The sequence below is a fragment of the Aulonocara stuartgranti genome (genome assembly GCF_965226115.1).
Source record: "Aulonocara stuartgranti genome assembly, chromosome: 17".
NCBI classification, from domain to species: Eukaryota; Metazoa; Chordata; class Actinopteri; order Cichliformes; family Cichlidae; genus Aulonocara; species Aulonocara stuartgranti.
The window spans coordinates 26,524,955-26,543,376 of NC_138953.1; the positions used below are offsets into that span (position 1 = coordinate 26,524,955).

Genomic DNA, 18,422 nt, shown 5'->3' on the forward strand with positions numbered 1-18,422 from the left:
TCTGAGAGCCAGAGATTATTAATATCTAATGATTAAATCCAGAGTCCTGTATAAACACAGAGGGAGTGAAGAAGAAATAGTCCATTATGGGAAGCCCCCGGCAGCCTAGGCCGGTGAGGTCTGGTCTGAGGTCAGTTGGTCATAGCTGGGAGGCGGCAGGGAAGCCATTTGTATAGACTGGGCCTGAGCCTGCAAGCTTGTGTAAAAATATACAAACATGGTGTGCAGCTTTCTTTGTCTTGCTGTACAAATGCCCAGCCTGGACTGCACTGGATCCTTCATGTAAAAAATTATCTGCAGAGTGAAACGGATGAGCCGAGAAACCGAAAAGAGAAGAATGATTGGCATTCCTGCTTATAGCTTGTGTCTGGACACTTTCAGTTGCACTGCATTTTTGGGATTTTGTAAGTCTGATTACACACATGTTGACCCCACGTGATGATCCCGGTATTCATAGATTAGATCTTCAGTTTTAGCTTCTTTTAAGCAGGGAAATTCCTCCCAAGATAAGCGAGTGAGGCCGCCCCTTCAGTGTGTTTGCAGCCTCCGTGTGCATGGATGAGTGGAGGTAGATCATTTGTCTGACGTGGTGTAGTGCTGCTCTTTAAAAGCTCCCTGAAGATGGGTGTTCAGAGGCGGGCCAGTTTGAGTGACAGCTCAGTTAGGACTGCTGCACTGCACTGAGCTGCACACCGATTCATATCGATCTCTTAGTGCTTTAGTCTCTCTCTGTCTCTGTATCTTTCTCTCTCAGTGGCCTTTATCTTCTCTCTTCTTTTATTTCTTCATATGACTTCACTGGGTTTTTTACTCACGCCTCCCCTTTTTGTCATCTCAGAGTCATTATTCTTGTCTGGTGACCGGCAGCCTTGTAAGCAGTGCAGAGGCCATAAATCAGAAGAGTCTGCTTAAGGCTCGAGAGTCAGTCCAGGGCTTTTCAGCCCGACACCTCAGCTGGTCTTCATCCTGTGCAAGTCTTTATCCACACTTAAAGGATCATTGCTATTTATTGAAAGCTGGTTTTAACTTGAAACTTATTTCTATTTATCATAAGATTGATCAAACTAAGGTAATCTGTGAGTAAAGAGAGATTTTCACCCTATAATGTTCTGCGCAGTGGGTTAAAATTTCTAGAAATCATGACCTGGTTACCAGGAAGTGTGCAGAAACAAGTGCCCCTCTACCCTTGGGTAGAGGTTCTTCTTCGTAATGAGCTGTGACAGGATGTAAACATTCATGGTATCCTCCCCTCAGCTGAACTACAATGTCAGGTAGCTGCTAGCTTGCTTCCTGACATTGTAGTTTTAAATGAACTTGCAAGAAAGCCATAAGAGGAAAATATGTTTGATTTTTGGGGTGAAGTGGCCTTTTTAAAGAAGAAAGCAGCACTGAGTGTTAATATTAGAGCTGCTAGTGATTTAATATTGATTCATCGATCTGTCACTTTATCAATACACAGTTCTGTGCTTCAGAGAAGTACTGATAAAATGTACAGTAGTAATGATAATACTTGGGGCAGTCTAAGCATTAAGCAGATATTAAACGACTCTTGAAATTTAGGAAAATTATCCGATAAACAAATTCTACAAAAACCCTTAAAGTGATTTTATTCTAAGATTATTACTTTGAAGTCTTATAACCTCGGTGGCTTCATATGAGTAAAAATCAGCAGCTGGGAGTTTCTTTTGTTTGCTAACTCGAGCTTTTCTCTAAAGGACCGTGACCCTTACAGACAACTGTCTGAAACAGATAACATCCAGTGAGCTTTGTGAAAGCTTTGTTGATGACAGAGGAGACTGGTCAGACTGCTTCAAGCGGATAGGAAGGAAATAGTAACTCGAATAACCACCAAATATGCAGAATAGCATCTCGGAACACAAAACGCATTGAACCCTGCTGCTACAGCAGCAGAAGACCATACAGTGTGCCACTCCTGTCAGCTAAGGACAGGAAACTGGGTCTACAATTCACACTGGCCCACGAAAACTGGGACAATAGAAGAAGCGTCTGAGCAGCAACATTCAGGTGTTAGGATAAGAATTTGTTGTAAACAACATGAGAGCATGAATCATTCGGCACTTTGGACCCATAGCACCAGTTATTCACTCTTCAAACACCACAGCCTGCCTGAGTATTGTCGCTGACCATGTCCATCGCTTTATGACCACATTGGACCGTCTTCAGTGTCTTGAACGCTGTACTCAAAGGGCCTCCACAGTCAGCAGATCTCAATAGCTGGTAGTTTCTGATGAGTGCCTATACTGGTCTGTAGTTGTTGCATCTGAGTCATAACTGCAAAGACAGATGGGTGATGAGTCAGGAGCAGGAAGGGGCGCAGTGGTGCTTCCATCTTCCCTCTGTAGTCCCGCTGGCGTGACGCCCTGCATATGGTCCCAGAAGATGGAGGGGCGATGACACGCCCCCACAGCACTCAAAAGCTCACCGGGTGATCGCCACCGCAGTCTTCATCGTCCTGCCGCTGCCAACAGCCTGACCGCACCTGATTCGTGCCACTGGACCGTTCGCCCACAGCTTTTTGCCTCTCGGTTCTCCCGCAACCTCGTGATCGACACCCACGCTGAGCCGGAGAATCATGCAGTGTCTGTTGAAACTGACCACAGCGTTTCTCGTCTTTGCTCTAGGCAAAATGGACTCTGTATGTTGTTGTAGTTCTGCTGCAGAGCTGACGCACATCCACAGCTGAGGGCTGAGGTTTATAAAGTGAAATGTGTTGTGTGGGTGGCCTACAGGAGGATTATCAATCACATGTGGGTTGAGTTGTTTTTGTTTCTTCTTCTTCTGGCAGTTAGGATTTTGTTGTTGTCATCTCTTTAAGAAAACATTTTTAAAACGATAAAGGCCAGCACCTTGATTATTCTTGCATAAGTTTGAGTCGGATACACGTGCTTCCTTTCACCAGAGATGGAGTCTTTTTATAGAGGTGACGCAAGACAGGTGAGGACGCCAATTATAGATTTCATTGGCAGAATGAAGATGATGGCAGCGATAAACATGAGGCGTGAGAAGTCAGGGTAAGAGTGGTGATGAATGAGATGTGCCATGGTGTTATGAGTGGCTGGCTGCTTATGTGGAGGCCTACACAGGTGAGCCAGTATTCTCCTAACAAGCCTCACTGCCTCCTACTGGAGGGAACCCTGCAGGGAGAGCAGAAAGAGGAGGCTGTAACAGCTTTAGACAGTATAGAGTCAGAGGATTGCTAATTACAACACTTGTCTCATCATTATAAGACCAGTATCTATTAGACTTGTATAAATAAATGGCCAGCTAGGCCCTACTTATGTTTATTTTCTACTTTATCAATGGTTTAAATTGGGAGGGGGGATTTAATCTCTTAAACTATCATGCAATTAATAACTTCATTACTCTATCTGCATTTGTTCTCATTTTGTGGTCTTCGGGATTTTTCTGTCTTCAGAGAAACACTTTTTTAAAAAATGTTTCTGCTTTTGGACTGTTGAGGTGAAATGCTGCTGCGTCATTTATAAGGTTATAGTCTCTGTGTTTAAGTAGAGAAAGTCAACAAAAGAAGGAGCAACAAGTTATCACTTTGCCAGATTTTGCAGGTGTAAAGCGGCGTGCATTAGGGCTGTGCGATATGACCAAAATCTCATATCCCGATATAAGAATTCTGTCGTCCGATAACGATATAAATCACAAAAATGTAACATTTTCTGTAAGTTCTGTGAATCTCGGGCAGCTCATCTTGCGGGAAGCGTTTCCAGCTGCGAGTCATGTAGCTGGAGTCCAGTGTTTTAACAGATGCATGAAACTATATTTTTAGACATAAGTTGTAACGGCCGCCGTTTTCTATTACACAGCGTGCTGCGGGGAAAAGCCTGTTCTAAAGTTTGAGTCTAAGGTTTATTTTTTAGCACCTGATGGCTCTTTTTTACTTCTCATCTGTAAATAATCTGCTCTTTCACGTAATTCAGTTTACTTTGAAAAGTCTCAACAGGATCTTGAGCTTTATTGTGAAAGGTTTATGTGGAACATAAACAAGCGGACAGGCGATGGTGTTACCGTCGTTGTTGCTAACCACAACGCATAAAAACAGGCGCTTGTCTGTCCATAGTGTGGTTATATTAAATATAAGAGAAAGAGAGAACTTTAAGAAATTAATATAGCCACTACAGTGACCATCAAAACGATGAAAAAAATATTGCCGTAAACAGTTTATTTTGCGACACCACGAAACAAACGATAGCGTAAAATGAAAGGATAGAAGTTTTTATATTGTCATCCGATATATATCGTTATATCGAACAGCCCTAGCGTGCATTGTTCAGGACCGTTCTCTGCATCGATTCAGAGCCGCAGTAGATGCTGTAATGCTCAGTCTTGGCTTTGACTGGTACTACAAGATGAAAAGAGCGAAAATGATGAGGCTAATACATGTTTTTCTCCTCCTTCTCATTTAGTCTTGTTCTCTCTCCCTCTCCTCTGTTTGATTTCATGCCTCTCTATCCCGCCGTGTCACTCTGCTCCGGCTTGAATTTTTTTGCAAATTCCTGCTCCTTTGCAAATTCATATTTGAATGGTACACTCAGTCGTCAGCAAACAAACGCTTATACATGCAAATACAAAGATAGTAGTAGTCTAGCAAACACGAACACACACACACAACGACTTTCCCTGCACACACTGAACCTGAGCACGCACACACAAACTTTTCCCTCCCACACAGACTCATTTGCACGACCTTTCCTCCCACATCTACATACACACACTCCCAGAGACGTGCAGTCTTTTTAACACCGTATGAATCTCTCTCTCCTCTCCTGCAGACACGCCCTGCAGCTCAACGTGATTGCCACACAGCAGCTCCTCAGCCTGGCCCAGCAGATGCATCACCTCGAGGCCTTCATTCACATCTCCACCGCCTATGCAAACTGCAATCGCAAGCACATTGATGAGGTCATCTACCCGCCGCCCGTCGAGCCCAAGAAACTCATAGACTCCCTTGAGTGAGTGGATGATGTTTTTGTTCACCCATGTCACAGAAATACTTCCACTTGGGGTTAATTCATGTGATGTGGAAATTAATCCCAAAGAAAAAGAGAAGTTGCATATTTGTGCAACAGCTGCAACCAAGGGAGAGACCGCGACAGGGCCTCCCAAACAAGGGATTGTAACAAGGTTCGCTCAAAAGATCAATAAATAGTGAGTGGATAAACTATTGCATCACTTGGCGAGTGTGTCAGAATCAAGCCCAGTAATTACGAGGAACGAACAAACAATGCAGTCATTCACAACACATCCAGCTGGGCCTAAACCACCCTGGGCACGATACCAACACAGATCTCATCCATTCACTTACATTCAGCAGTGAACCTGGACTGGGATAAAAGCAGGAATGTGGAGACACGAATTTCATGATTATGTGCCTGTTTTCACACCTGTGCACACATTTGGCCAACTGGCTGTCAAAAAAAGCGCTTTATTGTCAGATTGCGCCATGGAAGTAATTGCAAAAGTTGGGCAACATGCACACCTTTCCGTGTGAAAGGAGGTTTTCTTTGCTTTTAAACTGTTCATATTCATAATGTAGTCCAGGACTAACACCTCCACGTGCATTTGAAGAGCAGTAACAAAGACTCTCCCTACATATCAAAGGTCACAGTAATTTCAATTTGATTCATATAGCAACAAAGGACAACTACAGTTACCTCAAGGTGTTTTATTTGATACAGAGAAAACCCCAACAATCAGGTGACCCCTTATGAGCAAGCATGTGGCAAAAGTGGGAATAAAAAACTCCCCTTTAACAGGAAGAAACTTCCAGCAGAACCAGGCTCACGGAGGGGTGGCCATCTGCCGTGACTGGTTGGGCATGAGGGGAGGAAGACGGGACAAAAGAGACACTGTGGGGGAGGGGGGGAGGCAGAGATGCATAACTAATGATAAAAGACAGCAGATATTACACTAATGTCTGAAACGGCATGAAAAGGAAGTGCTAGGGTTGAGATGGGTTGATAGCGGCTTGCAGGGTGACTAAAGCAGCTTAAGTGCCACGTCCTACATAGATTTGTCATCAGCTCAAGTGTAAGGACCAGAGGTTTGGTTTAACTTTGAGAACATTGCCTAATGGAGTGTTTCCGTTGCATTTTATTTCATGCATTTATTTGGCAGTGCTTATAGGTGAAGTCGCCTTAACTCCTTTTCCCATAAAGACAACATGACGACCTTTACAGCATTCACAGGGTAAAGAGTTAAAATGCTGGTCTAAATGTAGTAAGCGTACATGACCTGGGGACTGTAAATTGCTTTTTCATAAACCTGTACCTTCTAATGTTCTTCTGCAAAACAAACCTGCTACCTATGTTTTTAAAAATTGTTTTTATCATAATAAATCTCAGACTGCACCAAAATAAGTGCTCAATTATGTTGTAAATGGGTGCTTAGTGCTGAAGCTTTATGTCTCTGGCTTCAGGTGGATGGACGATGGCATCGTGCGGGACATAACGCCACGGCTCATCGGCGACAGGCCCAACACGTACACCTACACCAAAGCCCTGGCTGAGTACGTGGTGCAGCAGGAGCAAGACAAGCTCAACATTGGCATCATCAGACCCTCCATAGTGGGAGCCAGTTGGCAAGAGCCCTTTCCTGTGAGTTCACTGAATACTTTGCTCTCTTTAGAAATAAGCTACTTTTGCATAATTACACTTATATATGTTCTTTTTTTTAAGTATTGACAAAGTTCCATGACCTTTTCTAGTTTTAATCTTGCTGAGAGAGAACTGACACGCCCACTATGGCTCACGTCTTTGTGAAAGAATTTCACGAGCCTATATGTCAAAGACATAGGACATAGTTTTTGTAAAGACGTGTACAAAAACGATGGATGCAGCGACTGATGTCAGTCATTGGGTTGTGAACACCTACATTTTAATCACATAAAAAAAATTGAAATCAAACAAAGCAACAAATTAATTGTCTGATAGCTTAATCTCTACAGTTTGATCTTGTGACATCAACATTTCAGTTCTCACCCAATCATTGACACCTACACATGGTCCTTTTCTCTCGACACTGTTCCTCAAAGTCTTGTGAGTTAATTGCTCCGTAACATATATTCCACTCTTTATTTTCAGCCATTTCTCTTGCGATGGTTGTACGATCCTTATTTGACGTGATTTGCCGAGTTAGTAGGGCCACCTTCATGCTTATGCTTACTTTGCTTAATAAAAACAGGCTTAAAGGATTGTGTACCAGATGTCGTCATTGGTCATTTTTCATAAAGGAACCATAGTGTTTGAAAATGAACACAAACAAGAGTCAAAACTAGAAATTCAGACCATTTTTTTTTTTTCTGCTTGCATCTTTTCTATACAGTCTGTGATGCATGTCGTGATTAAGAGCTGTGGTGCTTGGATCCTCACAGAGTGCAAGTCGTTTGCTTTCCTATTTCATCGCTGGCTCATTTTCTGCTCAGAACGTGCCCCCTTTTTTGACTTGGTTGTTTCTTTGTAGGTGCATGTTGGACACCCATGAATGACGCGGACTAGTTTTTCTAGAATCCCTCCCCTCATTATGTGTCCTCCTGACACAAATTGAAATAAGATATTGATCAACCTAATCCTGCCCGGGTCAGTGCTGCTCTCCTGTGGCTTTTATCTTAAGTGGCCCTGGATTAAAGCAAATTGGCTAATGTCGGTGCTAAAGACCGGCGTTTTCCACCCGAGTCACCTTTCATCAAGCTAAACAGCTGCTGGGATGGGAGATTTTGGGCGGACGTCAAGGACAGAAGGGTAAATCGGAGGCTGTGGACTGAAGGCCGCTTCGCTAAGGACCCAAACATGAAAGCTGAAGAGTGCATTATTGCTGTCAGTCTCTGGTGGATTTCTTTATATGAAAACTTGCACCAGACTAATCAGCGTGAGCGAGATTGCTTCTCAGTAAATATTTAATTGAAATTATGTGATTTTGCATGGAAAGAGTTAAACTTTAAACTTGCCAATAATTATTCATTTTTTATAAGATATTTACTTATTCTTTCATTTCATTTTATTTTTTATATATATATTTTTTGCTGAGCGACTCCTCGTTAAAGCTATAAATATATCACTCAAGGCTGATGACTGCAGAAAAAGCCTTAGACTCGTGATGACATAAATGTATCGATTATTCAAAGAGATGTTCAGCAGAAATCTAACAGCCTATTCAGATTCTTCCCAATTAAAAAACATGAGTTCATCTGAAGGACTAGCTCTGAAGAGATGATGCAGCATGAAAAGAAAACAAATACCAGACCAACACAGGAAAGTCCTTGTTTATGTGGAGCCAGGAAATGTAGGTCTTGTGTTTGTGCAGTGGGACTGTTGGTAGCTTCTGGCTCTGCCTGCAGTTTTAAACTCGGCCTGGCAGCAACTCTTCAAAAGACCTTACTCACGCTTGGCCCTGCAATCGCCTTGGCAGCCCGTGCCAGCAGGCGCTGTGAGGCGGGTGGGGGATGGGCAGAGCGTGTTTGTGTCGATGTGTTGTGTACATTTATAACCCCAGTATGCGCCTGTCATTCTGGGAGTCTGTGCTTTTAGAAATGTCCCATTTAACCCAACACGCTGTGCAAAATAAAAGCTGCATCTCCGTCTTCAGCTTGGCGTGAAGCCGACAGCCGATCGCCACGCTAAAAACACCCCTGGCCCCAGTGGCCTGCTCTTCTTCTGTGCACCTTATCTGCACCAGAACATATTATTAGAGCGAGGATAAGGCTTAGCTCTGCCCACATAATGAATCCACAGCCCCGCACATTAGAGACTGTTGCAGTCTATTACCAGTGATTTCATCCATTTTTAATGGTTTCTAATTGAAGCCGACAATCCCCGCTTCTCTGTTCTCCCACCGCAGGAAGTAACATAACCCCGAACAGCTGCTTTAGCGCACAGAAACACAACCACACGTGTGCTGCTGTTGGAATTAATCAATTAATGTTGATTCAGTCTCATTGCTGTTTTTCTTTTCTTCTCCGTTTCATGCCTCAGGGTTGGATCGACAACTTCAACGGGCCAAGCGGCGTCTTTATAGCTGTAAGTAAGACATGTTACCCTTGAATCTCAAAGCTCTTGGTTGCAGTGGCAAGATTTGGAGTTTTAAGATGATGTCATCCTGTGATAAGGCGGGAAAGGGTATCCTGCGCACCATGAGGGCCAACAACGATGCGGTGGCAGATCTGATCCCTGTGGATGTGGTCATCAGCCTCACTCTGGCTGCTGGCTGGTACACTGCTGTACACAGGTGAGTAAACAAACCCCAAAACTCAGTCCCTAAACTTAAAATGTCCTCCATTTGCCATAATGCATACGTTGAGGGCTTTCCATTAAAAACTTGTAGTTTCCAAGCGCACTTTAGGTATAGGGACAACGGCCAACTTGTGGGGATTTCTGCTGTAACCTGCAGATGTTTGGGCTCAATACAAAAGGCAAAACAAGCAAATAAACTTAAAGTTATGATCATATGACAATAGCTGCTTGCCTGCTCAGGCAAGTTTGGCCAGTCAAAGCAGAAGCTAGAAAGCTTCAGAAACCCAATCTCTTGTCCCTTTTCTAGATATTCTGCATAGTTTTATGTCCGAATATGTCGTACGTCTGTATATAGAGTAAATCTCCCAGGTTACTCTGTTTTACTTGGCCTCGGTAAACTGTGACATGGACAGAAGACATCTGTTATGAGTGGGGGTAATACTCTATGAACACCAAATATAGTTCAGGCACAAGCACCTGGATAGATGCTTTAACAGTGACTCTAAAAATAGAGTTGCATACATTCTTTGTGCAGCTATTTCCACCAGCAGCCCAACACAAACCTGTTGTCGCGGTCTTCCTGTGTGTCTTGTTAGTGAGCGTCAGAGTAACGGTAATACTTCAGTACTTTTATAACAGCCTGAGGTGATAAAAGAAGCTGTAAGTGTAAATCTAAACCTGGCCCTGATGTGAAGAGAACAATTGCACTGAGAACTTGTCACAAAAAATCCAGAATGGTCTGGGAAAATCAGTTAAATGCCAGATTTTGAAAGATTTTTCTGTTGATTCTTACCAAATTTATTTTGGCACTAACAAGAAGACACTAGTAAACTCAAGTGAGTCATTTCCACGCCGTGCCAGATGTTTTTCCCAGGGAGTGTCTGACTCATTGCTTCGCTGCAGTCTTACCAAAACTCAGAGGGTCAGATTTTCCATACGGGAAACAGAGTGCAGAGAAAATATGCAGCATCCACACCCATTTCAGACTGCTAAGAGAGGCTGATGAAAAGACTTAACCTCTCAAATTTTGTAATGTACAGGCATTTGGAATGTTGTGCAATACCAGGCTTATGTACTTATTTTATGTGCACTGTAAGGGTTAAAAACACTGGTGAATAACAGTTTTAAATATAAGATCAGCCTTTTATATCAGCACAGTTTCACCACACAAACAGATAAGCTGGAATTATACACCAAATGCCTTCTACAGACATCATTATGACCTTCATCTTCCACACTTTGCAGACCTAAAACGGCCCTGGTGTACAACTGCACGACCGGCGGCATCAACCCTTTTCACTGGGGAGAGATCGGTAGGTACCCTCTTTGCTGTGCGGTAACACAAACCTGTCACTGCAGGCGGATATTTATAGAGCTGTTTTTGTCTGCCTGCCGGCATCCCGCAACACTGTCGTCTGTGTTCGCTTTCCTCGTCATAAATCAATACTCGGGTGTTGTGACATAATGTGTCTGTGATGTAGTTGTGATGTTTGTGGTGGAGGCTTCAAGAGGAGGGAGTCTGCCACCTGCTGGCAAGAAGCAGAAAATTAAGTTTTTGATGGATTTGGTGGCGAGTGAATGATGCAGGCTAATCTTAAAGCTTGTTTGCAATATGTTTGAAAAGTAAACACATTTAGTGTCTGAAGGCGGATTAAAGTGTTTTATTTTATACTTTCTAGTTGATTTTTGTTAACGATTATTTTAAAAGTCTATGTCTCAAAATGAATTCACAGAATTTAGGAAAAAGATTATCTATCTGCTTGGATTCCATGTGAAGAGTAAAAAACTCACATCGTTGCCCTCTGGGTGTGGATATCCGGCCGGCAGGATGTCGAGTGACCCTCAGATTAACAAGCACGCTCTCTTCACCAAGGAAATCGTGACCAGATGGCTCGTGGCGGGATTAGGTCTGATCACTGCGACTCATCGCGTTATGAAAGAGGAAGTGTGGACTCTGCACTCTCACTGGGCCAGAAGAGAGCTAGAAATGAAGCCAATTTAAAACAAGAGGATCAGAAGAGCCCCAGTAACACTGGACATCCCCTCAGAGAAAACAGATTTTTTTTTTTTTTTTTTTTTTTAGATAAATATGACATTAAGAAAAGAAGTACTCTAGTGCAGCTCAGTTTTGTTTGTTTTTTTTAAATATTTATATCACAAGTGTCCCAGGTTTCTGAGAGCAGCTCAGTGTTTGCCACGGTGCTTCCAACCAGGCTGCAGGGAGCCAGGCCACAGCTGGCTGTCACCTCGGATCTGGTCATCTCGGTCCCTGGAACCACTACATTATTGTTGTCATGGAAACAAACCTTACAAGGCCTCATTTGCATGCCATGTGATGTAATGTCTGTGGTCACATGGCTGCTTCCTGCCGCTGGCCGCCACTGGATGCTGAGAGGAGGAAGAGGAGGAGCCACCCATGCTGCCCAGTGGGGAAATCATTGAATGGTCACTTTCTGCCTGATATCCTCCAGAGGAAACAGGGTCATGCCATGATTAAGGCCAGCTGAGTTTCTGGAAGTCTTGATCCTTGTATTAAAACCCTGTCCTCAAAGGACCTTTTATTTTCTTTGTTTACCTCTGAAAAGCACGCTTCCATTTGAACCATAGAGCTCGAATATGGCGGACCAAGACTGCCAAAAATTAAAAACAAAGTGTAAAAGCAGTCAGAAAGTAAACTAATAATTCATGAATCAAATGTACAAATTAATTATTAAAATGGGAGGGATGAATGAATAGAGTTAAGAACCCTTTTCCTGGCAATTCTTTAATGAGAAGGCTCATTAAAGTAAAGGATGCTGGAGAAGTGCATGCAACTGTAAACTGGAAATAAACCCTCTCCTACTTAAACCTCAGTCTGACCTGAAACTGAATTAAAATACACAGTCCAAAAGTTTCCTGCTGTCTTTTTTGTTTTGTTGTCTGAGTTTTACAGTTTACGATGCTGGTTACAGGCATTGATTAACACAATTTGCAAAATACCAAACAAAAGAGAAACACTGAACAATCGGGAGCGACCAGTTGCCAGATTATTGATTTTAAAATTTGAGAATTAAATTCGCTTATGTATATTAGTGTATTGGACCCACTTATCCCAGCACGACAAAAACCAACTTACTGTTATTCACATATGCTGTTAACTCCTCCATCCTATAAATCTCTAGTGTTATTTTCCACCACAATGATAAAGTTGGTACATCTTGTAATAGCCATTTCTTTGTTATACATTTTTTACTTGCAACTAGCAAGGCACTTAGTAAACATTTTATCTTTTTTTTAAACCATTCCTGTGGCGTACATCCAAAAAAAATTGTTTTCCTTCCAAAAGGGAATGTACAGTTGAAAATTTCTTGTAGTGTTTCGTGAGTGTCTTTCCAGTAAGTCCTGATCAAAGGGCAGTCTCACATTATGTGAGCGTGGTGTGCTCGTTGGTGTCCACATTTTCTCCAACATACAGGGGGATTCCTGTCATAATGAGTCTTTTGGCAAGGGGTGATAAGAACCTTATCATAGTTTTCCATCCAAATTCTCTCCATCTTCGTGAGGAAGTGGATTCCACGTTCCCATATTTGAGTCCTCCTTCTCCCATAATATCTTCACATATTCAGTTGAGTGAGAAAGCTTATTTGTAAGAAATGTATACAAAAAGGAAAAGTGTTTTTATTGACGTAAAAAATTGTAAAAATAAAAAATCTACTGATTGTGAAGGTATAGACATGGTCATAATTAAAAAGACAATAGATTGTATAAGTACTCCTCTTTGTTATATTTTTAATCTTTCGCTACAGTCAGGAGTATTCCCTGACAGAATGAAAGTGGCAAAAGTAATACCATTATATAAATCAGGAGATAAGCATAGTTTTAACAATTATAGGCCAGTGTCTCTTTTATCACAGTTTTCAAAATTGCTAGAAAAACTCTTTGCACAAAGACTTGATAGTTTTATTGAAAAATATCAACTAATACATGAAAACCAATTTGGATTTCGTAAAAATAGGTCAACGGCATTAGCGTTGTTGACTTTTATTGAAGATATTTCATCTGCAACACATAATAATAAATACACAGTGGGAGTATTTGTTGATTTAAAAAAAGCTTTTGATACGATACAACATTCTATTTTGATTTCTAAATTGTATAACCATGGAGTGAGAGGAGTAGCATTGAATTGGTTAATGAGTTATTTAGAGAATAGGTTGCAATATGTTTATTATTTTGGCAATACTTCTGAAAGACTGAAGATTGTATGTGGTGTTCCTCAAGGTTCTATTTTGGGACCTAAACTCTTTAATTTATATATTAATGATATTTGTGACGTATCTAAAAGGTTAAATTCGATTTTATTTGCAGATGACACAAATTTTTATTGCTCTGGAGAGAATTTGAAAGACTTGGTTGAAATTATGACTTCTGAGATGTTAAGAATAAAAAAATGGTTTGATGTAAATAAATTATCTTTGAATCTGACAAAAACGAAATATATGATATTTGGCAATCGTGTAAAGGAGGATAAAGTCATTATGTTTATAGAGGAAGAATTGATTGAAAGAGTTACTGAATTTCGTTTTTTGGGTGTAATAGTGGATGAGAATTTGACATGGAAATCTCATATTGAACATATTAGAAAGAAAATGGTCAAAAGTATTTATATTTTGGGTAGTATAAGAGATTTATTAAATTATAAAACAATGCGTATTTTATATTTTTCTTTGTTTTTTTCATATATCAACTATTGTGTTGAAGTTTGGGGGAATACATATGAGAATACCATAAAACCTTTAAACCTATTACAGAAGAAAGTTATACGAATAATTCATAATGTTAAATATAGAGAACATACAAACAAATTATTTATAGAATCAAAATTATTAAAATTAGGAGATTTAGTGAAATTACGGACATTATTAATTATGTTTAAGGCTAAAAATAATATTTTGCCTTTTAAGTTACAAAGAGTATTTTTGATGTGTTCAAGGGGAGAAGAGAATAGAAGGAAATTTTATTTTAAACATCAGTTAGCCAGGACTACACAAAGATTAATGAGCACAACGGTTAGGGGTATAAGACTGTGGAATTCACTTCATTATAATTTAAAGAATTGTATAAATTTACAATGTTTTAAAAAGTGTTATATGTTTAAAACGATAACTCAGTATGAAGAATGCGAATGAATGTGATGTTGGTTTGGGATTCGACCGGAGAGAAATGTCAATATTAGTTTGTTCCTGATTTTTGGTGCCCATCGGTGATATAAGTTCGATGGTAGATAGGGGGCAGGGTTTAATAAGAATATTTTCTTCTTCCTGCTCCTTTTCACACATGGTTGTTGTGTTTTGTTGACAGAAGATGTGGTTGTTTTGTTTGATTTGTAGTACCAAGTGTGAAATAAATAAAAATGAAATGAAATGAAATGAAATGCAGGAACGATCTAGAAAGAGTGGTCCATGCTTTTATTACTTCACGGCTAGACTACTGCAATTCCCTCTATGCTGGCCTAGATCGTTCCTGTCTACATCGCCTTCAACTGGTGCAGAACGCTGCCGCTCGCCTGTTGACCGGTTCAAAAAAAAGAGACCACATCACTCCGGTTCTCTGCTCTCTCCACTGGCTCCCAGTTGCCTTTAGGATTGATTTTAAAATCTTATTGCTGGCTTTTAAGGTTTTAAATGGCACTGCACCTTCTTACCTGTCAGAACTCCTTAGTACTTATCGCCCCAGGAGATCTTTGAGGTCAGCCGACCTGATGCTTTTAGATGTTCCCAGGTATAAATTAAAGACAAAGGGAGAGAGGGCGTTTGCTGTGGCTGCACCCAGACTGTGGAACAGTTTACCTCCTCACGTCAGACTCTCCAAAAGCCTAGAAACTTTTAAAACCGCTCTTAAAACTCACCTCTTTTCATTGGCTTTTAGAAAGGTTTAATTTATTTGTTTTATATATTTTTATTTTATTTTTATCAGCGAGGTGTTATTACGAAATTGTGTTCTATTGTATTTTTATCTGTATTTACTGTACAGCACTTTGGTCAGCCTTGGTTGTTTTTAAATGTGCTCTATAAATAAACTTGACTTGACTTGACTATGATGTAAGCCAAATTTGGTCAAGACTTTGTAAAGAAAGTCCCAATTTACAGTCAAAAGCTTTTTCCGCATCGATATTCATAAGCATGGCTTTACTTTTAGATGTTTGTATCTGATTTATTACGTGAAGAGTTCTGCGTATATCGTCCTGTGTCTGCTTTTTTCTGAAAAGAGGCGAATGCTATGATCTCCCCTCTTAGCTTTTAATGCATCCCATAGTATTGGAGGTGACACTTCTCCGTTATCATTTATTTCAAGGTAATCTTTGAGTTCTTTCATTACTTCTTTCTTAAATGTTACATCTTTAAGCAAAGATGAGTTCAAGTTTCAAGTTGATGTTTTGGGGTATACGTTTAAATCAATTGTCAGATACAGTGGTTCATGGTCACTTATGTCTATTGTACCCATCTCACATGATTGGATTTTATCCCTATCTTTTCCAAACGTCATGTAAAGGGAATGTGGAGCTGAGTAATGAGAATAATCTCTCCATGTAGGGAAACGATTTCTCCATACGTCTTATGTCCTACCTCTTCAAAAAGCGCAGAGACTCTTTTATACAAAGTACTTGATTCCGGCATGCTTCTATTAGAGCTATCTAAATCCGGCCGCAGGCGAATATTCAGATCGCCGCCACAAATCAAGGGGCCTTGGGTTTCTGTCACCATTATATTAATAATTTTTTTTTTTTTTTTAAAGAAACTCTGGTCACTTCCTGGTGGTGCATAAACGTTCATTAATGTAACCAGTTTCCTGCTGTTTTTGTTTCCTGCTCAGAGGTGAATACGGCACTGAGACTAATCCTCCTCAATTATCTCGATTTGCAGAGCACCACGTGATGTCCTCCTTTAAGAGAAACCCCTTGGAGCAGGCTTTCCGAAGACCCAACGCCAACATCACCTCCAACTACCTGATAAACCAGTACTGGATCCTGGTCAGCCACAAGTTCCCCGCTTTCATCTACGACCTCTTCCTGCGCCTCTCCGGGCAGAAGCCGCAGTAAGACCAGCTTCCTTCTAATCCCACTTTTAGCCTAAAGAGAAATCAATTTGTGCCTGTTGTAATCTGCACCTCCTCCGTCTTTGTAGGATGATGCGCATCTTCAATCGCCTGCACAAGGCCATCAGCCTGCTGGAGTATTTCAGCAGCCAGGACTGGGAGTGGAACTCTGAGAACATGAGCATGCTGATGGGCCAGCTAACCCCTGAGGACAGGAAGGTAGGGTTAACCATGTACGTGGTGCAAATTTTGGACCAATAATACACCTTTTAGGGTCACATAAAGATGCAGGTGTTGAAGAAGAATAATAATAATAATAATATTCAGAACTTACCTCACCATCTAGTTATTTTATTGGTTTAAACTTTTTGGTCTTCATAATTTTATTTTACTTTATTACTTTTGTGGAGGATGGGGAAGTTGTCTTAATGGGTTTTTAACTTGCATGCTTGTTTTTAATTATGCTTGGATTAATATTAATGTTTTACTTTATTAGTTTTATAGCAGCACCACCTTGAAAGAAGCATACTGTATAAATAAAGTTTAGTTTGTGAAACACCTCTATGGAAGCCTTTTTATGCCACTGAGGGGGAAAACAGTCGGGGCTTAATTGAAATTTCAAGTTATTATCTCACAAATTGAACTTCTCATTACCTAAACATTTTGAGATAATAACCCAAAACTTTGACTTTATGGATTGATTTAAAAAATAAAAAAAAAACCTAGTTGCAGAAAGAAGCTTCCATAAAAATTCTCCTTTTTGCAGCCGCACATGGAGCCTAAATTTTATAGATAACACTGACTCCAAAAATGAATCCATGACCTTCTCAGTACATAATGGTATTTCTACTTGTAAATAAGTAAATGAGCTGAGCACATCATGCACAACTGCAACAGAGCTCAAGACAGAAAACACTTGTGAACATGCACTTTTAGTCACAAAAATAGCAGCTTTTTTATTTTCAGTTTCTATTTTCAGTATTTTCAACTTCTGCCATCTTATTTGCAGACATTTAACTTTGATGTGCGCCAGCTGAACTGGCCCGAGTACATTGAGAACTACTGCATCGGCACCAAGAAGTATGTCCTGAACGAAGACATGTCTGACATTCCTGCTGCCAGGCAGCACCTGAGAAAGTAAGTCAACAAGCCTTCAAAAGTACAGGATTCAAGTATGTGTTTCCCCACCAGTTATCATTCTATTTTTGGAAGAATTTCACTGTGATAATTAATTAGGAAAACCTATGCACAAGCTTCCTTGTTTATCATCTCATTTACATCTTTAAGCTTTTTAAGAACTTGTATGTTAAGTCTTTAATCTGCTTCCCTCTTGTCTTCTTCCAGACTGAGAAACATTCGCTACACCTTCAACACCCTGCTGATCGTTTTCATCTGGAGGGTGTTTATCGCCCGCTCCCAGATGGCCAGAAACATCTGGTACTTTGTGGTCAGCCTCTGTTTCAAGTTCCTCTCCTACTTCCGTGCATCCAGCACCTTAACCATTTGAGTCTTCCTCACCGCCTCAAGCCAGAGTCAGCAGCCCTCGCCTTTAGCTGTCAGCAGGAGGAAAACATCCACTGTGGACACTCTAAATCCTTCTTAATGTGGACAAGCAGGGCTCTGCACACGTGGGGGTGGCAGTTATGTGAAGAAGAAGGGAAAAATGAGGTCTACTAGCCATGAATTAAGCATTCAGTTTGGATATCTGTCATCGGTTTGTGCACTCTTCAATCTCCAACCCCGTCCAAAAAGAAGTGTTGTCATTCATTTTGTACCTACTGTTTTCGTCTCAAAGTGGCCAATTATATATGCAACAATAAGCCTTTCGTGTGATTTCCATTTTCTTTTCCACCCTCTTAAATCTCAATACATCGCCTTGCCTTGTAAGTACTTTTTTTCATACTTGAATAATACTGGCACTGCATCGTTGGAGGAAAATTTCTATGAGATCATTGTAGTTCATGTTTTTTTTTTTTTTTTTCGGTTTTGTTTTTTTACTGTGGGGATCTCCAGTTCTTGTCTTCAATACACGGGTGATTCCGATATCTGTATGTCTTTGCAATGAGTGCATCTACTGCCTTTTTAACA

General features: G+C 40.7%; 1 protein-coding gene across 2 annotated transcripts in view; it reads left to right on the forward strand.

Moving 5' to 3' along the window:
• LOC309692059 (fatty acyl-CoA reductase 1) overlaps nt 1-18,154 on the forward strand; it is a 61,380-nt gene extending 43,226 nt beyond the window's left edge. For both annotated transcript variants that reach the window (XM_082510217.1, XM_082510216.1), the window contains exons 4-12: nt 4,806-4,985; nt 6,452-6,629; nt 9,003-9,047; nt 9,137-9,255; nt 10,506-10,573; nt 16,163-16,334; nt 16,424-16,553; nt 17,344-17,471; nt 17,679-18,154. In XM_082510217.1, the coding sequence (XP_082366343.1) occupies nt 4,806-4,985; nt 6,452-6,629; nt 9,003-9,047; nt 9,137-9,255; nt 10,506-10,573; nt 16,163-16,334; nt 16,424-16,553; nt 17,344-17,471; nt 17,679-17,841 (1,183 nt within the window). In that variant the 3' untranslated portion in view covers nt 17,842-18,154. The remainder of the gene's footprint in view (nt 1-4,805; nt 4,986-6,451; nt 6,630-9,002; nt 9,048-9,136; nt 9,256-10,505; nt 10,574-16,162; nt 16,335-16,423; nt 16,554-17,343; nt 17,472-17,678) is intronic.
• Nucleotides 18,155-18,422: the final 268 nt, after the last annotated feature.